At 45.0% G+C, this 23815-nt stretch overlaps 1 protein-coding gene across 1 annotated transcript in view; it reads left to right on the forward strand.

Annotated features, from left to right (window-relative positions):
- MAN1C1 (mannosidase alpha class 1C member 1) overlaps positions 1-22902 on the forward strand; it is a 127103-nt gene extending 104201 nt beyond the window's left edge. Inside the window, exons 6-12 of the mRNA XM_028738804.2 lie at positions 6916-7039; positions 10858-10951; positions 13914-14029; positions 15166-15385; positions 15978-16150; positions 20734-20849; positions 22014-22902. Of these exons, the coding sequence (XP_028594637.2) occupies positions 6916-7039; positions 10858-10951; positions 13914-14029; positions 15166-15385; positions 15978-16150; positions 20734-20849; positions 22014-22137 (967 nt within the window). The 3' untranslated portion in view covers positions 22138-22902. The remainder of the gene's footprint in view (positions 1-6915; positions 7040-10857; positions 10952-13913; positions 14030-15165; positions 15386-15977; positions 16151-20733; positions 20850-22013) is intronic.
- Positions 22903-23815: the final 913 nt, after the last annotated feature.

Here is a 23815-nt window from a genome sequence, read left to right on the forward strand (position 1 = left end):
CCCACATACCATTGGCATGTGGCCCCTGGAAGGTTGCCCAGAAAGGAATGTGGCCCTCAGGCTGGAAAAAAAGTTCTATACCCGTCCCCTAGGCAAACCTGAACTGGCCTAAACTGAAGCATTTGCTACTTCAAATCTTTGATTGTATACGCATGAGACATACCTCCTCTCAGTTCCATCTTTTTATGTCCTGGGGCTGGGTAGAGGAAAGAAAACCCTCCCTCTCCACTTTCTCCACACCAGATCTCGCTTTCAAAGCATTGCTGCCATCCCTGCAGCTCCCTCACAGTGGATAGCTCAGTTGGTAGAGCAATCCCAGGGTTGTGGGTTCAACCCCCATGCTGGGTGAAAGATTCCTGCATTTCAAGGAGTTGGACTAGATGACCCTCATGGTCCCTTCCAACTCCACGATTCTTATGATCCAATGAAATAGCTTTCAGGTAGAGCTCACTCCCCACCCTGCCCTGGCCAGCATGCCCACCCTCAGATAGAGTCTGGCTTGCTTAAGGAGGCTTCCTCATTCCCTTGCACCCACATACAGCAGCTGACTGGGAGTTTCACCCTAAGACAGGGAGAGGAACTATGCCTGGGTGTGGGGGGTGGCATTTTCTAAAACGAAGAGTGGGCAGCGTGCTGCATAGTGATGCCTAGGCTTTTGGAAGGATGGAGCCTGAACCCCACGGACAAGGGTACAGCCAGGGCACAGCCTCTGGTCAAAAGACCAACAGCTGCTGGGATCATGTGCCCCGCTCCTCCCTCCCCACAAGAACTGCATCACAATGGCCAGCTGCTCTGAGCACAGCTGCCAAAGGGCATTGGCTATTTTGGGATTGCTGATGGAACATTTCAAGAAAAGCTGGGTTTTTCTTTGTTTGTTACCCTGCCTCTTTATTTTTTATATGCAGCATGGTAAATATTAACGGTAAATTTATGCACAGTATATACGAAAGGTGCCTTGAGGCTTAGGGACAACCCAATCTGAGAGTCTCCACTTTCAAAGTCAGTTTCTGTCTCTCATGGTGGCAGACAGAAACAACTTTTTGAAAATGTGATCTAATGATTGGGAGGAGAGGGGGAATAAGAAGAGAGGCAGATCAGAAGAAATAACTGATTCAGCGGCACAGACCATCTCATATTCCTGGATTGCTTGCGGGGGGGGGGGGAGTTAGTCACAGCCCCTCTATTTTTTGTCTGGCAGAAGGCATCATCTTGCATCAAGGCCTTTGCACACTTTTATCATAATTTTACTCCTGTCCTTCAAGTCGTAAGATCTTTCTATAATTCTCCAGCCACACAAACACCTCTAGCCATGCCAAGATTTTCTTCACCTTGTGAAACTAGTCGAACCTATTGAAAAGCTCTCAGGTGTCAGGTCTGGGAAAGGTTCAGAGGCTTTGGAGAGCTGTAGCCAAGACGGAGTTGCAGATGAACCCAGTGGCCTAACTTTGTACAGGATGTGGTTGTGGTTTTTTTCTCACATTGTGCCTGTTACAGTCTGGTTCAGGATGCTGTTCTCATAAAGTCCTGTCTGTTTTTTTCTATTTCTTTTTAATCTGGCTGAATCAGCATTGAGGTGAATTTTGAAGTGCAGAAGTTCATCACACACACACACACACACACACACACACACACACACACACACACACAAATAAATAAGATCTTATGCTATGTGGTGCTGCTCTTTGTCTGTGTATACCAGCACAAATACAGCACTACATAACAGCACTACATAACAGAATGCCCAGTATATTAGGATTAGCGATGTCAGCAATCCTGTGCATAAATTCCAGGAAGTAAACTTTGTTGAACTCAGTGCTGCTTACTTACGACTGAATCATAGAATCATAGAGTTGGAATAGACCACAAGGGCCATCGAGTCCAACCCCCTGCCAAGCAGGAAACACCATCAGAGCACTCCTGACATATGGTTGTCAAGCCTCTGCTTAAAGACCTCCAAAGAAGGAGACTCCACCACACTCCTTGGCAGCAAATTCCACTGTCAAACAGCTCTTACTGTCAGGAAGTTCTGCACAGGTTCAACGCTAGGCTTTCACAAAAGTTATTCAGGCAGTTGTAATGTAACCTTTAGCTTTTGATTAGAAACGCAAACAATCCTGCAATGAAGTGTTATGATTTAAATTGCTAGTGTGAAAGAGGAACCCGCATCAAAGAAAAAGAATTACCTCGCCTTTGCTTGGTTATTTCCCCCATTTTCTAACTTTCTCCATGCTAATTTGTCACAAACACATTTGTAAGCCTTGCTAGAGCAACGAGGGCCTGTCAATTGCCCTGTCACTCCAGTACATGGCATTGATGCTTCTGCTCTGAAGAAAGTCCCAGAGCTGTGCTTCCCCTCTGTCCCTTTCCACTAAACTCGATACCACCAGCTAGGCTTTTTGCCCCAAATGCCACATGTGTGGCACTTGAGAAAATGATACTGCTGGTCTAGAATCCTCCAGACGTCTCACCGGCAACCTTGGCTAACACTGAACAAATGAAAATGTTTGGAGGTTTCTTGAGGCTTTACAGACTCTGAAAGAGCAGTGTGCTGCGATTGGAGGGTATGGAGGGGGCAGGGGAGCTGAATGTCCGTATGTGAGAACATAATCCCAAAGGGGTGAGAGAAAAGGGCATGGTGGTGATGATTATCAAAGACGTCTGACTGGGACGGAAGGAAGAAATCTGCACAGACCCTCCCCCTGTTAAGCAAGAAGAAGCAAAAGGCCATACAGGTTTTCTGTCCTCTCTCCAAACCCCCTTTCAGTTTTTTGCAACTTGAAGCAATTTTCTGTAACTTGTGTCTGTGGAGAAGTAAAGTCCCACTGAGTTCAGGGGGGCTTATTTCCAGGTAAGTGAGTTTAGCATTATTGCAGCCCCTGGCACGTATCTTATGCCTGTTGCTAGAGGCAAACAGACCTGGATTTATGACCCAACAAATTTCTTATAACTTGACCCTATTAATCTTCCTTTAGTGACAGCGGTACAGAGGATGAATTGCTAGGCAACCACCATCCGAAATGCTTAAAAAATAACAAAAATGTTGAACCCAACGTTTGTGTGTTTAATGAATTTTTATTTTTCTCAAGTATGTATAGTAACTAGGCAGCGTACATAAAGCAAAATTAAAAGATGCAGGCCTTGCCCTCAAGCTTGCAGTCATGAGACTGCACACACACATAAGGACATAAGAAGAGCCTGCTGGATCAGGCCAAAGGCCTACCTAAGTCCAGCATCCTGTTCTCACAGGTCCCTCCATGGGAAGCCCACAAGCAGGCCAATGGGATTCCTGAGAAGCCCATGCGCAGAGGATGAAAGCAACAGATCTTCCCCATTTTTTTGCCTCCCAGCAACTGGTATTCAGAGGTAGCTGCCTCTGAACATAGACGTCTCCTTCAGCTAATAGTTGTTGAAAGACCCATCCTTTGTGAATCTGTCTAATTTCATAATGCTGTTTGAAGGTAGTTTGGGTTCAATTTCTGTTGGAGGTGTAACTGCCCATGGAAAATATCTTGCCACACACCCATCCTATTATCTAAACACAAGGCAGATCCACGCTGTACATTTAAAGCACACTCAATGCACATTTAAAGCACATGACTTTTCCCAGAGAATCCTGGGAACTGTAGTTGGTTAAGAGTGCTGGTAATGTAGCTGGGTGAGGGGGAAACTGCAGTTCCCAGGACTGGGGGGCAGGTTATGTGCTTTAAATGTGAGTTGCGTATGCTTTAAATGTATGGTGTGGATCTGTCCGCAGTTGACATCTCGCCAAGAGAGCATTTGTCTATAAAACCTTGAACCAGCGATCCTAGTACCTGCTGCACAAGCCTTTCAGCGCCATCTGCTGTCTCCCCCCAGTTGGAGCAATATTAACTCCTCCTTTTTTTAATTAAAAAAACAAACAAAACCAAGAGAAGGGAGCACTGCGCAGCAATCTGCCACCCATGATCATGCTATTCAAGAGATTGCAAAATCAGGCCTGCATCTCTCCTGAAATGAAAACTACTGAAACTCTCCCAAGCCAGCAGCTGCAGAGGCTATTTTCAGATCAAACCCTGAAAGATATGGGTCGCAGTGCAGGAGGCAGAGATGATTAAAAAGAAAAAGAAAGACTGTAATCAAGAATGTTGTGTTATGAGATTGAAGCAGATAAGTGAGAAAGTTTCTGCCTTTGGTGAGCAAGTTCTTAACACTGTAGTGGCTCTCTGCAGTGTTCTCAAGGACTGGGGCTGCATGTGTCGTCATTTTTGGTTTAAGACCAGAAGCAGCGCTTTTGTTGCTTCAGGCTTTGGGTTTTGTGCTCTGGATTATCCCAGTCACCTATGACCGGTGCTGCCAATGGTGTTGTTTGCACTCTGCGTGAATGTGGGGAAATGTACACTGTTCTCAGGCTTGCACAGCCTGTGACATTCAGGCCAAATACAGCTTGCTAACCTTGTCCGAGAACTCACTCACTAGTACAGTCTTATCCAACTTGGTGCCTTCCAGATCTTTAGGACAAAACTCCCAAAATGCTGGCTTGTATTCTAAAATATTGGGGGCGGGGAGCAGTTTGCGAAAGACTGCCTTTGAGCCTTGAGAGCCAAAATAATCAAAGGAATGGAGAAACTCCTTTATGAAGAAAGGCTATAACATTTGGGGCTTTTTAGTTTAGAGAATGTGCAAGTAAGAGGAAGATGTGATAGAGGTGTGTAAAATTAAGAATGGTGTGGGGAAAATGGATGGAGAACAAGTTTTCTCCCTCTCTCTTAAGAGTGGAATTTAGGGACATCTAATGATTGGGAGATTCAGAGCAGACATAGGGCTTATCCACACTTACCTTTTGCCCTGCTTTTTCCAGGCAAAGGTCTGTGCTTTAAAACGCCATGTCCGAGCACCCTTCTTTTTCTTTTTTGCTCCATAAATTTTCCTGCGAAAACCCACTCTTTAAAACTGAATCTATTTGGGCTATTTGTATTGTCCATGGATTGCCACTTGCTCTGATTCAGCGTGCTCAGACCACGTCTGCAAAGCGCAGAGGAAAGGTAAGTCTGGATAAACCCAAAAGAAAGTACTTCTTCAAGCAGCCCGTAGTTAAACTCTGGAATTTGCTCTCAGACGAAGTAGTGATGGCCACCAACTTGAATGGCTTTAAAAGAGCATTAGACTAATTAATAATCAGTGGCTAGTTGCCATGATGGCTATGTTTTGCCTCCACTGCTGGATCTTCTGCATGCCAGTTCCTGGGAATCACAAGTAGGGAGAGTGCTGTTGCTCACAGGTCCTGGCGTCTGGTTGGCCACTGTGAGAGCAGTATGCTGAACTAAACCAGCCATTGCCCAGCAGCATGCTAGACTAGATCAGCAGGCTCTTATTTTCTTATGAGAACTTCCTGTTTTTGCTGCCTGCAAAAACGCAGGCTGTAGCCCACCGATATTATTTCTCTCTAGTGGGCTGAGTTCATTTTATTTTTATATACTATGGTTATGGCTTAATATCCCACATTTTGATCTGATGAAAGGCAGTAATAAAACCCACAATACAAATTAATGGCAATAACCAAGAAGCCACAAACATATAAATTTTAATTGAGCAGCAAAAAGATCAGGGAAAGATAGCCATAGTATAGTTGCTTGAAGGTGAAAAATGATCAAAGTCTTTAAAAGCCTATTTAAGAAAAGTAGAACTTCTGGGATGAGGTCGAAAGACTTGATTTTTAAAATAATAATCGTTGCATTTGCTCCATCTCAGACACTGAAGGGCCCGCTCCAGTGCTTTCAGTTTACTTATATGGAACAAGAAAATGGATCTTACCAGCCATGTCATGGTCTATGTCCAGGGTGTGTCCTGGGGGCCGCATTCCCTTCTGTGCAACCTGCCGAGGGCCACTTGCCATTGGTGGGTGGCATTCAAGGCAAAGTGGGAAGTGTAACTAATGTGAAAATTGCATTCTGTACAGCAGCCTAGTTTCTTCACATTCACCCACTCCTCACTTATCTGCCCTCCAGGCAGGCAAGAGTCATTTTCTGAGTTCACAAAGACACATTCCAGCCAGGCAAAAACACTTTGAGGAGGGTGAAAAGCAAGGCCAATGGGAGGTGTGATTGGGGAGGCAGTGTAGCCTGGGAGACTGCAGAGGCCCAGAGAGAGGGGCCTGGAGGGCTGCCTTTGGCGCCTGGTTCTGAGGTATTCCACCCCTACGTCTAGGTCCACGGTTTTTGAACCGTGCAAGGAGTCCTTTCCACATCTGTTCCACGTACATTGGAAGCTTCCTTCTGGCAGTGACCTTGTAGACCTTTATTGTTTACTCTGACTGGCAGTGGTTCCTTAGGAGCTTAGACAGAGGCATTTCCCCATCACCTGCTACCTGTGGGGTCTTTTTAACTGGAGATGAGCTTGGGGTCTTTAGCATGCAAAGCATGTTCTCTGCGGTTGAGCTGTGGCCCTTTCTCGGTGGATTTGTCTGCTGAGAAACTCCTGCACACTTGTCAGTCCTTGCAGATGGTTCTGGGACAGACAGTCAGTGACTCAGGCCTGGTGAAGGCTGTAAGGGAGAGCTGTGGGCCTCCAGATGTGGCTAGACTACAACTCCCAACACATCTGAGCATCTCTGAGGTTGATGGGAGTTGTAGTAGAGCAGCAGATTCCCTGTCTCTGCTGTGCGGCCAGGCTGTTCTCTGGGTAGTGCACTTCAGAACACACTCTGGGGGCACTGTAGAAGTGGAGTATTGGTAGTGATGGGGGCCACTGACCCTTTTCTTTGAGGGACCCCGTTAAACCTCTGAGGAATCCCAACATTACCAGTAACACTGTTGAAAGCCACTGACCTACAGATAGACCTTGCAGTGAATAGACTGTACCAGCTTTGCAGCGGGGCTGGCTCTGGGAGTCTGCTTTCTGTGCCTAGCAATTTAATGCTTTCTTTTGTGCCCCCTGCAGTGGGATGAGCTGGAGCTGGGGATGGGCATCCGCAGGAAGCAGCATTTTAGCAGAATTTGGCAGCCTCCACTTAGAATTTGTGCACCTCTCAGAGCTGTCTGGAAATCCTGTTTATACTGAAAAGGCAAGTACAATCCTTACACATTCACGGGTACGTTCCTCCTCCCTAGATGTAATTGTAGCTTGTGATGATGATGGTGATGATGATGATGATAATAATAATAATTTATTTATACTCCACCCATCTGGCTGAGGAGCTCCTGAGGAGCAGGAACCTCTTGCTGCTACACAAACCTGCCCATTGCCTCTTTGGTGACTCAGACTCAAGCCTGCAGCTGCCTGGCTCTGCCCGCCAGGCTGCGTCAGTCAGTCTCTGATGAGCTGGATGGAACTCCGGGAGCAGTTACTGTCAGCACTCTCCCTGCAGCCCCAGAGCCAAGACGCAGGGAGTCATCAGGGTTAAGCGCCTTGGCTAACTCTAGCAATTGTACTGGGGCACCTTTTTGACTCTCTGTCAGTAAAATAAGGCACTCCTGAAGGTGCTGTCCTGACCGACGTAATGAGGACACTGTGGGTGGAAAGTCTGAGAAGCCCTTAGAAGACCCGGTTTGGGAAAGCAGAGTTTTTTAAAGAAAAAATCCTGATTCTTTTATGGTTCTTTCTAAAAGCAGCTGTGTTGCTGTTGGCCATGTCCAATGGAGGGGTGCGTGCTTAAGCCCAAGTACTGCCCCCGCCGCAACTTCTTAGGCCTGCCAAAGTATCTGTTGATGAGAGAGATGTGTTAATACTAAGACAGGTTTATGCCCCCCTCTAGGTGATTATGCAATTTCCTCCTTCAGCAGCTCAAGGAGCTCCTCTGAAGCAGCTTTGAGCCAATAATTGTATTAGCGTTGGTTTTTTACTTCAAGGTTTTATTCCGTGCTCTTGTTCATTGTGTGTGAGAGAACGAAGAACTAGATGTGCTGCTGGGGACCTTCCTTTCCTCCCTTGCTTCCTTCCAGCTCAGCATCCTTGGAATAGCTCACTCTGAAGGAGACAAACTGCTCCAATTAGAATCAGAACCCACCCCTCGAGTCCAGCAGGAATAGATCAGCCCAGAGTTCCACCCTGGGAGAAACCGCTCTGATAAGTTCTCCCTGCTGTTTCAGCAAGACACCTTGCGAACAATCAGCCCGTTCCCAGAATGGATAATAGGAAGGCAAGATGCAAAAGGGCAGGGGCAGCAGAGAAGCAAGAGACACAAGAGTAGCAGGAGATGAATGTGAAACAGGGAAGCCACGGAATTGGAATGGAGAAGATAAGGCCTGAACAGAGCAGGGCCCATTGCATAAGAGTGATGAAGTTCACTGAAGGACGGAGTGAATGAGAAAGGGCACGAGCAGGGAAGAAGATCAGAGAAAGGAAGCCTAGTAGGGTGGGAAAGGCAAAACCGGAAAGGAAGAGTAGAGACACCCTGGTGAGAGGGTAAGGGCCACTGCCTTAGCCATGGTGTGTTCAGTGTAGGTGTAATATTTAAAACAGAGGACAGTGCAACCCATGGTTTGCAAACTCAGCTTTAAACCTCGATAGCTCAGTTGGTTAGAGAGTGGTGCTGATAACGCCGAGGTTGCAGGTTCGATTCCTGTATGGTACAGCTGCATATTCCTGCATTGCAGGGGATGGACTAGAGTATCGTCAGTGTCCCTTCCAACTCTATGATTAACCTAGAGATATGTCTTGTTCATAAGACATCCCATGGTGTATGGGGAGAGCTCTGGGTTTGGGAGAGGGGGTGAGGTTCTTAATGCTTTTCCAAGAGGCCGACTGAATCTCCATTGTGCTATTAAGCCCAGCCAATCAATAAGTGTGAGAACTGGCTTGTTTAATGGATTCGCCTGCTCTGAACATGCAGTAGATTAAAGCTAAAGCTGCGTGAGAAAACAAAAGCGCACAGGAGGAACCAGTTGCAGACAGCCATCTAGAGGGAAATGGGCTTCTGAAAAGCTGATCAGCTCATTAGCGCACAGCCAAGGCAGCCTGGGCCCTTTAATAGGGCACTGCCTGTCCCTGTTTGTTATGGACACATCATTAACGTGCCAGGTTCTTCGGCTGCACCAGTATGATGTTGTTGTTTACTAAATGTATATTCTGCCCTATACCTCCAGGTCTCAGGGTGGTTAACAGGATAACAGTTGTGATTATGTGGCTGGAACCAACTTTTTTGGCTAGTTAAAAGCGCCTGGGGCAGACTTCATAATCAATCCTAGTTATTGCTAACCCTTGTTTGTTGCTTAACCCTGGGCTGGAATGCAGGGGAAGCTGCCTTAACCATGGTTTGTTCAGTGTAGGTATAATATTTAAAACAGAGAACAGTGCAACCCATAGTTTGCAAACTCAGTTTTAAACTCTGGTTTCACTTTCTAGTTTGTAAACCAGTCCTCCATCACAGGTAAGTGATGCGATTTACCACAACTATGGAAGATTAAAAGAAACTATGATTAAGTATTGTGTCTGCATCGGACCACTTTAGCTAGATTTTATAAAATATGTGAGACATAGGTGGCCAGAAACGCCTCCTGTAAAAACCATCCACAGTGAAAGTAGTGCCTGAATTTCTCACTGCCAAACAGCTATTAAATTTTGAATTATCAGGAATATTTATTGAGGTGAAATGCCAACACCCTTGGCCATTGCTCTTTGTGTACCATAGAACCAGTTATTGGCAGCCTTCAAGCCAGATCCGGCTGCTGTTTGGCCCACCAGACGCTATTGGCTTGGCTTTTCCAACTACCTGAGACAAGAGATGTCCCAGCCAGCCAAAGGTCTGCTGGCTAAGGGAAAACAGGAAGGAATGCATGGGTAGTTGCTAGGCCAGAGGCTGCAGTTGCTTGGCAACAGATTTGATTTTTCCTTATCAGGAAACTTACAGGAAGCTGCATCTATTTCTTCATTCTTTCTTGTTTGGGACAGGCCTTCAGTTGTCAGCCTGGTGCCTTTGGCCCCTGGTGAATCTGAAGCAATGGTAGGAAAGTGAATGGGTGAGATTTTCTGGCAAGCAGTGTCAATTGTAGCCACATGTCCCAGAACATGTACTTCCAGGACAGTATTCCTCAGAATGCCTGATACTGGGGACAGACAAGATACTCTTGAATCTGCCAGAGGCATTTGGCTGATTACTGTTAGAAGCAGCAAGCTGGGGAGATGACTTTGACCTTATCTGGCAACACTAGGTTTATATTCTTTAGGAATAACCCACTGCAAGGCCTGAGACACAAGAAGGGGAGCCCTTTCCCAAGCATGAGTGCCCTTGTGGAGGGAGGTTGACATAACACTCACCAAATCACATCACTTCCTTAGTAAATGTACCAATCTGTACTAGTGGTCTGACTGAATATAAGGTGGAATATATCCTATGTGGAGCAGCAGACCCACAGAACAATTCCCGCCCCACTGACTCCCCTCCTCAGCAGTAATTAATGGTGAGGGAAAGCTTCCATTGCTTACCCACAAGCCTAATTAGTGTTGAGTGTGTGAGTCACAGCTGGGAAGAGTTAATGCATGTCTGAAAATTAGAATTCTACCCAATGTATTCATATCCTGCACCTGTTCCTTCTTGAAACTCCTGTGGAGTTCTAGGCCAGTCTCCCATCAAAGGATGGATTAGGCCCCAGCCCACATAGGAAGCTTCATGACATGCCTTCAGACTTTTCAGAGCATGCCCTGATACCTTATCTCGTGTTCCTATAGGAAGGTCTTCTCTTGAAGACCACAGATTTGGAAATGAAGGACAGTGTTTGCTTTCCCAAAGGACAAGAAGGTGTGCACAGAACTGATTGAAACTGGTCTGCTTGGCAGTTTGGTTGGTTAGGTAGTTTGTTTATGGGTTGTTGTTGTTGCTTTAAAAAAACCCCACCTGTGAATTGGAAAAAAGAAAGGAGCTTATCTCTTCTTTTTTGCTTGTAGGTGATGAACATCCGCAAAGTCCTGAACAGAATTGAGAAGCCACAGGGACTTTACCCTAATTTCCTCAGTCCAGTAACTGGGAACTGGGTGCAGCGTGAGTATTTCAAGAGTCCCTCGGCTGAGCCGGAGAAATGCTTGCTGATGTGTGGCAGACTTTCTAGGGCCTCTCACTAGGGCAAGAGCATCAAGCCAAGGAAACATTAGCCGCCAAATTAAAATCCTCACTGATGCTAATCAAGGAGCTCATTATGCAGGGTGCTTCAGTCAAAGCAATTCTCCTGAACAGATGCAAGAGAGTCATCACGCCCAGAGCCCTGATCCCTGCCAAGTATCTCTTAACATCCAAGACCACACAAGGCGAAGTAGACTAAGAGGCGGGATGGGCAGCCTTGGACAAGTGACCTCCACAACGCACCAACCGTATTAACCCTTGGGATGTTCCTCTTCTCTTTCTTCAGCAGCCACCTGCTGCAGTTGCAAGCATAGGCTGAAAGACTCCTATCAAACAGGGATGGGAAATCTCTGGCCGTCCACATGACAGTGGACTCCAAATCCTATTGGCATGGCCAGAAGTCAGGGGATTATGGGAGTTGTAGGTCACCAGTACCTCAAGGACCACAGTTCTCCCAGACCTGCTATAAAGAGAGTTGAAGGGATTCAGGATTCTAGGACTCTGTTCTCCCCTGTGATTATCAGAGGCCAAAAGCACTTCCCTAAGCTAAAACATTGCAAGGGGCAGGAAGGACCAGACCAGGGGAGGGGGGTACTAATATGAGGGGCAGGTTAGAGGTTTATAAAGTATATATGCTGTGGATAATTCCTTGCCCCTTTCTTACAATAAGAGAACTCTGGGGGCATCAAATAAAATTGATAAGCAGTAGATTTAGGATAAAGTATGAGGAGGTCCCTGATGGATCAGACCAAAGACTCATCTAGTCCAGCATCGTGTTTTGCACTGTGGTCAAACAGGGAAGGTCACAAGCAGCACATGTGTCACTAGTCCTTCTGTTGCTGTCTGAGCTACCAGAAAAAACCCCCCACCTATTTTAAGAATGGAAAGGACACTGATAACAGTGCCAGGCTTGACTGTGCTTGAAACCAATGAAAAACTGTAGAGAATCTTCAGAACGGGATTTTGGTATTTCCAGTAAGCTTGAAAACATGCAAGAAGCCACCACATACTAACCTGCATTTCAAGTGGAAACCATTAATACTCATTGATGGAGAGGCTCGCCATACATGTATTCACATCTAGGAATATATATATAGCAGTGGGAATAAATTCTGTTCTTTTCTTTGAAAAAAAAGGGTGATTTGCACATCCTTGACTGCCCTGAAGAATCTATGCGCTGAGATGTAAAAATAAAATCCCCCCTAGTGTACTCTAAAGTTATAAATCTGTCCAACGGTTTTCCAGGCAGATTTCCCTCAGGCTAGCAGGTTGCAGAGCTGCTTAGTCTGAGCAGGTAGCCTTGGAAAAGCTGTGCGATTCAGTATTCTGCACACATTTCCACACCTGGCATCGTGGTTCTCTGCTCAGTCCACCTCCCCTCTTTGTCAATCTGCTACGGCTATAGAAACCTCCACAGGACTCTAATATGTCACTCCAGGCAGAGAATCACAACTACAAAATCTAGACGGCCTCGCCAGCTGCCAGGAGGTTCTGAACTTGCTGTTCTGTCAATTGATGGGCTTTTCTGCTGTGATGCTTGCAGCCATGGCATGTTCCTCATCCCCTGCGGTTTGTGCCCCTCCTATAAGGAGAACAGAATGTCTGGTGGAAGTACATAGCAACAGGCAGGGCTGAGTGTATGGTGTCTTTTGGAGGGAGTGGTATGGGGTGCAAAATTCAGCTTCCTGGGTATCTGGGTTTTTTTATTGATTTTAATTTTTAAAGCAAGATTCTAGTCCTTAGGTTTGTAGGCTTATGATTGAAAGTGAAATTCTAAGGAGCCGGAGAAGTTGCAGAATTCTCCAGAAGTCATTGGGAGGGAAGTGTTTGCAGCATGTGTAATTCCCCTGCTATGAGACAGTTAATACTTTGGGTATTTCCAAATGAGATTTGTGTGTGTGTGTGTGTGTGGCATTGGTGCTGCTTATGCAGCCATGTTTTTCGCAGCATGAACATGTTTACGTCGGCATCAAAATGCCACCCTGTGTTTTTATTAATCTGGTTTTCCCCTCTAATGTGGAAAATCCAATAACTAAAGAATAACCCAAGCCAATACAACCAGGGATTTTTTGAAAATAAAAATCAGTGCATTTTTCTTGAATGAAATACTTCCCCTTCCAGTTGTTTTGAAACTACAGCCTGGGAAAATAAGGAGGAAAGAAGCAAGAAGGAAGGAGCTCTGATAGGGTGGGTGACTGGGGTAGGTTCAGGAGGTGTCAGGAGCTGACATATGTTGAGGATGGGAGAAGAAGGGTGCTTTCCTGTAGCTCGGATCATCCTCTGGGACCAGCAAAAGGAAAACACTGTTTTAAAATGAACACTATGGAATTCGCTCCCATCAAAAGCAGCAATGGCCATCAACTTGGAAGTCTTGAAAAGAGTATTAGGCAAATTCATGGAGGATAATGCTACCAGTGGCTACTAGCCATGATGGCTTTGTATTACCTCCACTGTTGGTATATTTATTTCATACTAAAGGAAAGAAACCTCAAAGCAGCCGGAGGCGCAGTATGCCTCTGGATATCACTTGCTGGGAATCACAAGTGGGCAGAGGGCTGTTGTGCTCAGGTTCTGCTGCTTCTCTCACAGGCATCTGGTTGGCCACTGTGAGAACAGGATGTTGGACAAGGTGGGCCTTTGGCCTGATCCATTGGGACTCTGATATTCTTACATTGGAAGAGGCATTCTACACACACATAGAGGGCATGTCTCCAAAGAGCATATGCTGCAAGGAAGCATGCTGTCTTCAGAGTGACTGTTTACACCCCTGTGCAGATTTAATCAAACAATCATATTCAAGTTAATCTATTAACCAATCAAGTTTTCTTTCATTGGATGGCAGCCCTAATCACAAGGCAATGCTTTATTCTTCTTGCTGCTGCAGATCATGTTTCCATCGGCGGCCTTGGGGACAGTTTTTATGAGTATCTGATCAAATCTTGGCTGATGTCGGACAAGAAGGATGCCGAAGCCAAAACCATGTATGACAATGCGCTAGAGGTAAACTCAACTCCTTTTGCAGCTGAGAAAATGTCACAGCAAATTGGAAGGCAGCAGTGTGTAGGTCACAAGCTGCCTCAAAGAACTTTAAACACTGCGATGCTTAGAGTCAAATCTCACCTCTGCTGTGGAGTCACTGGGCAGCCTTAGGCCAGCTGGCCATTTGTCTTTCATCCTCTGGATGAAGCCAAGGCATGTTTTGGGAACTTTGGGGTGTGGAGGGCACTTTCAAACATCACTTCTTCTGTCCCAGGGTGGGCTCCGATTTTAAAAAAGAAAAATCTTGCAGCTTTTCTGAATGGTTCAGTTTGAACCAGGGAAAATCCAGCTGCAGAAGTTGCCTTTTGGCTAGCACCAGTGACATCACCAACATAGCTCAGTGCATTCCTGGAGCAGGTCTGCAACTGTTTTAAAATTGTTTTTTGTTTTTGTTCTGTTTCGACAATATGAAGGTGAATGTATAAAGAAACAAATACGTGCAGTTTAAAAAGAAAAACTGGCACACTTAGGTTAAAGCAAGGGAAAATGTACAGCTGATTCAGTGCATGGGCTGTTGAAACGTACATTTGCAGTGCAAGCTGCGATGCTGGACTTCCACTGTAGGGTGAATAACCGGCTGTGTTTGGCCTTAAATTCTTATCTCTGTCTCCATTCACAGTTTTCATCCTCTCTATCAAATGGAATTTTTATATGACTTGCCCCACAAGGTGGTTAATGATAACAAGGAAATATATGGACTGAAAAGAAAGCAAAAGTGCTGTAAACATAATAAGTGTGATTTCCCCCCCCCCCAATAGTATGATTTTGTACCGCAAGTTTCTTTGAATATTTGTTGTTGTTTAAAGGTGATTAATACATTTATTAATAGGATTATTGATGTTTGATAGGGTTGTATGTAGGATTGTATCCAACAAAGTCCTGCTTTAATGAGCAGACCCATTAAAATTAGCAGACCTAAGTTAGCCACGTGCATTGATTTAAATGTGTCTACTCTGACTCACACTGGATACAACCGCATATATTTAGTATATAAATAACATAGTGGCTGTTCAGGAGGATGCATGTTTGTCAGCCCTTTGTTTCCTTGGGAGTAACACCCATTTATTTTCTTCTCTTCTTAATGCTGTTAAATTTAGGCCATAGAAAAACACCTGGTGAAGAAATCAGCCGGTGGGCTGACATACATTGCAGAGTGGCGAGGTGGCGCCTTGGACCACAAAATGGGCCATTTGGCTTGCTTCTCCGGAGGGATGATAGCGCTTGGAGCAGAGCATGCCGGGGAAGAACAGAAACAGCACTACATGGACCTGGCTGCGGAAATTACGAACACCTGTCACGAGTCTTACGTCCGCTCAGGTAGAAGCTGAGCCTGCACTAAAGATCAGTGCAAAGCCCGCCCCAACCACTCCCACCCCCCAGTTAAAGGTGGAGGAATAATAACTCAGTGAGAGAGCATCTGTTTTGCAAGCAGAAGGTCTCAGGTTCAATCCCAGCATCTCCAGTTAGGACTGGGAAGTGCTCTTGCCTGAAACCCTGGAGAGCTGCTGCCAGCCAGAGTAGACAATAGTGAGCTAGATGGAGCAATGGTCTGACTCAGTATGAGGCAGCTTTTTGTGGTCCTGACACAGCAGGGAGGCCTATGCATAGGGCTGTGTGCATTTGGGACCTCTCCATTATGACTGTCCAGAATCTGCTAAGAAAAGCTGCATACTGTAGTTCCACTGGGGCTATGGATCGGGATCAACCCCATATCCCGTAGAATCTGAGAGCACACCCAACCTGTTCAGCTTTTAACTATCAGGGCTTCTCACAGCTCCGAAAAAAATTGTTTCTGATTCTTAGTCGCTGCAGGTGTATATTTTAGGAGCTTCTCCCAACTTCAGCTTCCTAGGTGTGATAAGCATCAAAGTTCTAATCGTCTCTGAATGTCTAATGTATCCTTTGCCAGAAACCAAGCTGGGCCCAGAAGCATTCCGCTTTGATTTTGGCACCGAAGCGATGGCCACCCGACTCAGCGATCGCTATTACATTCTGCGCCCTGAAGTTGTTGAAAGTTACATGTACATGTGGAGGCTGACGCACAATCCCAAGTACAGGCAGTGGGGCTGGGAAGCTGTACAGGTATTTCCTCCTGAACCGTCATTGCTAACCACCATTCCCTTACCTTAGGACAGGGGTTGCTTGAAAAAAAAGAAGAAAGGGCTTTCGTTTCTGGCCCCCAAAGACCCAGCCAGTTTTGGCAACTGCAAAAAAGTAGAGGGGTAGGGGTGTGTGTGTGTGTGTGTGTGTGTGAAGAAGAAACAGCCTTGGGGTGGGTAGAGCCCAGCAGCCTGGTGCGCATGCAAATTCCTCCCTCCCTGGTCATTAGATTAATTATATGATGAGCAGTGAGAAGGTGATTATCTACTACCTCTGCTGCTCTGCATGAATCAGTTAAGGGGTGACTATCTGTGTGCAAGTTTGTCTGTTAGATGTTGGATGCTCTCCTCCTGGAAGCTTGGCCAAGGGCAAATGCGGACCCCTAGTGAAAATTGGTGAGCCACCCGTGGCTTAAGAATACATCTGAAGTGGAAATTGTGGTTCAGTTTCTCACTGTCTTCCCAGCCAAGTGCAGGCCTCTCTTTCACAGCTGAGTCGGGTGTGAAGATCCTTTCTGTACCTTGGCCCTTCAATGCTGGAAGCAGCTCAGCTCAGCCACCGTGCTTCCACAATATTATTTAGCATAGCAGTAAAAATACATGTGTTGGGATGGGGAGAAATTCAATTCAGTTCTCATTTAAAGGTGAAGTCACCTAATTCTCACTTTCCGAAGCAATATGCAAACTGCAACTCCAGCAACTCTTTTGAAATTCATGCTTCTCTGAGTTTTGCAATGCAGTGCCCCAGCCAAGTAATGGGCAAAAATATATATGCTTATATTGGTGTATGGTGTGCATAAAGATGCCTATATTAGTAACAGAGATATTTAAAAACGCATCCTTAGGACTCACCTTGCTTTTGGGATTGTAAGTTTTATTAAACATTAACTATTTTAATGTTAACTATTTTAATGTTAACTATTTTAACTATTTTAACTATTTTAACTATTTTAACTATTTTAACTATTTAACTATTTTAACTATTTTATTAAACATTAACTAACATTAACTATTTTTAATGTTTTCTTTTAATGTTGAGACCCCTGGGAGGGCAGGGAATAAATAACAATTATAATTGTTACTAGGAAAATTGCTCTGCAAAATTGCGTACAAAAATGTGTAAATTAGGAGAAATACATACTAAAGTGCTGGTTAATTTTCATTGGAACTTTTTTCCTTAAAAGGGAAGCGGCTGTGTAAATGTGGAGAACTGAGCGTAAGATTGGAAAATTGAGAAACAGAGAGAAACTGAAACTGACAGATTTCACGTAGGCTTTTTAACAGTAGTGGCAGAAGGGGCCAGGCTGCAGGATATATAATGGCAGAGATCCAAACAGCTCTATTTATTTATTTATTTTTTGTTTGTTTGTGTGATCACTTATCAAGTTAGTGCAAAAGGCAAATGAAACATTTTAAATAGTTTTTAAAAATGTTACTGCACTTGCATGCTAAATAAAAGAAAAATAAGGGAATGATGCCAACCTGTGCTGTTGAGAGAAAACGAGAGACCACACTGCATGGGATATAAAGGGACAATCTGGCAGTTAGTGAAGATGGATCTTCACTGTCTGTGTTGCCAGCCTGTCTTGCTGACCACTTGTCCTCCACCAAGTGAATCAAGTTGTGCTTTGCCACTCCACGCTGGCCACTGTGAGGGCGGGAGGGGGGGGGGGACAATACATAGCCAGACCTCTTAAGAAAGATGGGAGGACAAGAAGGTTTATGGCAGCAGCATAAACATCCTGACTCCCTGTAACAACTGAGTGAACAAATCACGTCAGTTCCAGAGAAAACGGCTAGTGTGCTACTCTGGGAAGCCAATCTGAGGTCAGTTCCAAGACACAGCCCAAGCAAGACAGCAGAGGAATAGGGGATAGACGGCAGCAGAATTGGCAGGAGCAGCTCATCCAGGTGAGGCAGTGGGAGCTTTATTGTACCTAGTCAGCTGCCAGGAGGGAAAAGCCTGCTCTTACCAGCTAGTAAGCTTGCATTCTGCAAACACAGGTGTGGGCTTCTGCTTCCCACTGAACTTATTTGGATTATTTATGTACCAACCTTTGCCCAGACCACTGGGCAGTTCACAGCAAAAACAAATAGATAGCAGCTGATAAAATCCAGAAAACTAACACAAGCCATTAAAAGCAAAACAATCACCAAAACCAATTTCTAAGAGCATCAGCAGCCAGGTTTCTCCTCATCCAAATGCCTGTTGAAAAAGATGCATCTTGACCAACCGTCCCTCTCACCTGGAGGTAAACTTTGTGATCCCAGTATCAGGCATTTTGAGATAAAAGTACATGAGGAATCACTCTCTTACAGGGGTATTTTTAAAAATTCCTCAGTTTGTTTAGAGCCATGTTGTTTAGCACATGCATGGCTAGTTGTTGGAAAAGTCTGAAACCTGGGCTCTTCTTACATTTCTCTCCTAAAACAGGGATCTCCAGGTGTACACCTGGTTAAACTGGTAGCTAGGGAGCTGACATTTGGTTGCCCACAGAATCCAAGCCACCCTGATAGTACCAGTAAAGTCTGAATGGAGGGGGAAGCATTTGTCAATCCCTCCTGCAAACATGGAAGACTCACCATACCAGCAAATGGTTAGGGTACTTCCAGGCTTCCTGGAAATTGAAATTTTAGCAAACTCACAGTTCATAGACACTGATTATAGTGTGGACATTCTAAACCTGAGTAGCCTTTAAGTCACTCTGCACATTTTCTTGCCACAAAGGGTTATGGTGTTTCTGAAAAACAAAATTGGTGCACAAATTTGGTGCTAGGCACAGAGCATGCCTAGCACATGTGAGGTGGAGTATTGGGTTATGAGTTCTGTTTCCTCAACACATCTGTTTTGCGTGTAGTGCAGGGAGAACTTGAAGTGGCTAAAGTCCAGGATGCTTAAAAAATTATAATCTATGCCAAGGCTGACCACCACACGCATGACATGTAGTAATCAAGAAGGAGCTGCCTCTGAGAATCTGTAGTGTCCCTACCACCACCACCACCATTGGGCAACCCCAGTTACACACATCTAGGATTGGGAGGGAGGGGGCATCTGTAGCCCAAGGAGCACAAAGTGCCTGGCACGTCTGATCTCCGCATCACTTTAGCAATGGAGCATTTCTGGCTCACCAGATTGCAATTATTAATTTGGCATTATGTGGGGGGTGGATGGTCAGGTGATGGAATTCCAAATTCCATACTTGGAGCCAAATGTGAAGCGAATCAGATTAAGGTGCATATTTCAGTTATTAAGTTTTGCTTTTGTTCCTTATTGCTGAGTTGGGTGTTCTTGTTGCTCCAGCTAACTCACTAATCTGCGCTGGAGTGTCAGGGCTTGGCAGGGAGTCCACACCTCTTGGTTCCTTTTTTTAAAAAAATAATAATATATTTATTAAGTTTTCCATTTTGTAATATTAATTACATCCTTATAAAATTCTTAGATTTTTGCTCATACGAGCTATCGACTTCCCTCCACCCCACCTCATGGTTTTCCTAATTCCAATTTTACATCCTCACATTTGTACCTTTTCCAATTTACTTTCCCCTCCTATATTTTATCTCATATTTTAAGTAAATGTAAGATGGTAATAAGAATTAACATCACAAGCCTTCTTACTGCAACCCTGCTAGTGTTGGTAAATGTTTACAATTGTCCTTCAAATATTGTACAAATTTACTCCAGTCTTTTTGGAAAGCTTGATCTTGCTGGTTTCGGATTTTCCCAGTCAGCCTAGCCAATTCCGCATACTACTCCCATCATCTTCATCTGCCATTCTCAGCTGTTGGTATTTCTTGTTGCTTCCATTTTTGGGCTAATAGAATTCTTTCAGCCGTTGCTGCGTACATAAACAATTTTTGATCTATCTTAGGAATCTCTTCTTCTACTATACCCAACAAAAACGCTTCTAGTTTTTTAACAAAGGTATTTTTGTACATTTTCTTTAACTCATTGTATATCATATCCCAATAAACCTTAACCTTACTGTATGTGGTAGAAATTCCCCTCTTTTTCTTTACGTTTCCAACAATCGTTTTTTCTTGGCGTGCCTCTTCGCTCCAACCAAGCAAGAGCACAAGGAACCCCTGTGACTCCTCCGCTCCATGCTTAGGGCTGTCTGTCCCCCACTCCACCATCCCTAATGGTGCCCCTAGAGTCTGCAGCCTGCGTCAACCACTTCCCTTTGCCTTTTCATGGAGCCACCTCTGACAGGATGGGACATTTGAAGACCGCCTCCTAATGTGCTGGCAGTTGTGTTTGTCGGGTGGCCTTCTGTCAATTGTACAATATTTCAAGGAAGGACTTCTTGAGGGCTCTTACAGGAGACTGAGTGTAACAGAAAGTGCTAACCATCAGAGGCGAGCCTATTTTCTTGGACCCTTGGGGAATCATTAAAAGCTCTTCAATGGGAGCTCAGCCTCTATAAAAACACAAATCCAACTCATAAACCTGCATGGGTAAAACACAACTGATTATGATTAATGAGCTACTTGTTTGCTGTGCTGCTATTACTGGAAGAGATTGACTGTCTCTCTCCCCCCCCCCTCCCACTCCCACCCCCCAACCAGGCACTTGAGAAATATTGCAGAGTAGATGCTGGTTTCTCCGGGATCCGCGATGTTTATACCACCAACCCGAGTCACGACAACATGCAGCAGAGCTTTTTCCTAGCAGAGACGTTAAAGTAAGTCCTGAACATTTTCAGCGCCTCTTCCACAGAAAGCTGTGTATGGTGGAGAATGTCTTTCATGGGGGAGGGGGTCATCAACAGTGGCTGCATCTTAAATAAAGCAGAAATCTGCCAATTGCCCTTGGCCATTTCCTCTCTGGTCCATTGAAGTGACTTGGAATGTACTTTGGAATATTTAAGATGAGGCTTTGCTGACTTGCTTTCCTTATGCGCCCTGTTGAATGGAACTAGTTTTGTGTGTGGACTTGACACCTGTAAGTGCCATGCGTGTCTTTGGAAATTCACCAGAGGGCTGGTTCATATGTACATATTCATCACTTGGAATCTGTATGGACAAAATATAAGAAGAGAGTTCAAAGTGCACCCTGCCCCACTGTGATTGACGTCTTGATGTGGTGGCATGCCTGCAAACTGAGCACTGGTAGATGTTCTCCCTATGCCCATTGGTCACCTGCCTCATTGTTGGTTGCACCTCTTTCCCCTTTTGGGAGAGGAAGCATCCCATAGCTGGTTGCCTGAGAATGGAAAGGTTGCCCTTTTTCCATCTCAGGCTGCTAGCTGCAGGGTGATTTCTTTCCCTGCTCACTCACGGCCTGTCCCATCTCCCACTACTGCTGCTACCATGACTGCCTGTTGAAAAGAAAACACCTCCCAGCTGAATGCCTGTGATGGAAGTGACACAATCACCACCCGCCTTAGGGTCCCTGAAGGCTTGTGTTTTATTACGGGTGTATTCTGCAGCATGTTTTTGACACAGTAATAGTGCATTAGCAATGGATCTCTTCTGTTTTAGTTGGTTCTGCAATGCTCCCCAGTGTTACCACATTATTGCTGCGTTCTGCAGAGGGCATTGGACATGCTCTCTAGGTCAGGGGTGTAAGGAAACTTGTCTGCTGTCAACTGCACTTTTTGCTGGCCAACTTTGGATAAGCTTCCAAGAAACCCTTAGCTTCCCTGGCACTCTAATGCAGGCTTGAGGGGCCTGGGACCTTCCAGTTGTTGCTAGACTACAATTCCCTCATCCCTAGCTGGGGCTGATGGGAGTGGGAGTCCAGCAATATCCAGAAGGCTTCTGCTTTCCTCACTAACCACTGATTCTCCATTAATAGGAGCACCCCATCTGCACATGCATTCCTTTGACTTGTCTCCTTCCTCCAGGTACCTCTATCTTCTGTTCTGTGAAGATGATGTGCTGTCTCTTGAGGACTGGGTGTTCAACACCGAAGCCCACCCATTGCCCGTGAACCGCACAGACCTTATCCTGAAGACAAGCGTGCAATAGGGGCGCTTGCTCCCTCGCGGCTTCTGCAGTGGGATGTGGAGGGTTACTTGCTTCCCCACCCCTCTTTCTCCTTTCCAGTAAAGGAATGCGCGTGTTCCCAGAAAGGTATTTTGGGGGCATTCGTCCAATTCAGGACAGTGTTATATCGGGGAGCATAAAAAACTGTGAAACAAGCACCTTTGTGGGGTTTTTTTTCCTCTATGAGGGAACTTACACTAAACCTGATAATGAGGATGTTGAATATGGGCCATAATGCACACAAAACCATGGACGTTCCTTTCTACGGAGAATTTCTACGGAATCCACTGACTTTGTTTTCACATGGCCAAAGGAGTTTGCCATAAAACAGATGCTGGTTTGTGCCACTCTTCTTGTCTCCCTCCCACCCCCTTCCACATGCTCCTTTTTAGATACCGTTGATTTTTATCATCTTTCTAATTTTCACCTTCCCGCCCCCCCCCCAAAGACTTGCATCCTAAGTGGAATCAATGCCATCAATGATCAGAAGATGTCTGCAAAAGTCTGAATCCCAGGCATCATTTCTCTCTCCCTCCCTCTCTTTTTCTGTGCTCTTTAAAATGTTTACTGAATATTGCATCATGTGTAATTCTTTTTTTGCTTTCTAAAGTTTGAAATTTGTTCTGTTCCCCCCCCCCACTTCATTTTTGTTTTCATCTGGAGCTTAAATATTACAAGGCACTTGTAAGGATTTCATTTCTGTAATACTCAGAGATGTGGAATAGAATAAAAATTCCTGTCCGATAAGGAGTGTGACTGGATTGCTCATGTATTGGCACAGAAGGTTAAGAGGAAGAGGGAAGGGACTAACGACCACGTGAAGATCTCAGTAGATCCTCTAAGGAAGCCTCCAAATTCTTTATTTCACAGGAGGAATTCAAGCTCACAGTTAAAGTGCTATGTTGCCCTACTTGCAACTTTAAAAACGGACTTCTTGCAGTTGGGAAAGTGATGAGAATGCACTGAAAAAGCGTGAGATGAACAAATGATTAGCAGGAAGATGTAGAGATGCAAACAAATCAAGGTTACTGCTCATTGCCATATAACTGCCCTGCGAACAAATCCTCAGTAAAGACTGGACATGTTCTAATCACTGTGTAAGCTTTGTGCAAGCAAATCAGGATAATATGCTCAATAAACAGGTCTCTGGAGGAGCCCCAATGTATTTTCTACATAAGCAGCTGGAAGGAGAATGTCCCTCTCCTGCTCTGGAACAGCAGGTTGCGAAGGCACTTGGTGCAGTAAGAATGGCGGGAGGAGATTGGGCACATTCCATTGAGCAAGTGTGGTCATAGATGGCAGACTGTTAATTTACTTGTGTATCAACTTCTGAACCACCCATTGAGCCTGTGCAGTTTGCAAAATACAGAAATGTATTATAGTAAAAAAGCAATCTCAATGCAAAGTACATCAAGACTCAGAACCCATCATGAAAGAAAACTCGGCTGCATAAAAACAGACCAGCATAAAATCAGTGTTTTTAAATAATAAAAATAATAATAAACAGCTGACAAACCGGCAAAAGGGAAAAACAAATTGGTTGCAATGCAAAGCAGGAGAGGCAACGCTTTTTCTTCTTTTCTTTCTGCATGAGTCTGTTAACCCATATTGAACTGCCTGCTGTGAGTGCAGAATATCTTAGCATGCATTTGCATGCCCA

This window comes from Podarcis muralis, chromosome 7, assembly GCF_964188315.1.
Source record: "Podarcis muralis chromosome 7, rPodMur119.hap1.1, whole genome shotgun sequence".
NCBI lineage: Eukaryota > Metazoa > Chordata > Lepidosauria > Squamata > Lacertidae > Podarcis > Podarcis muralis.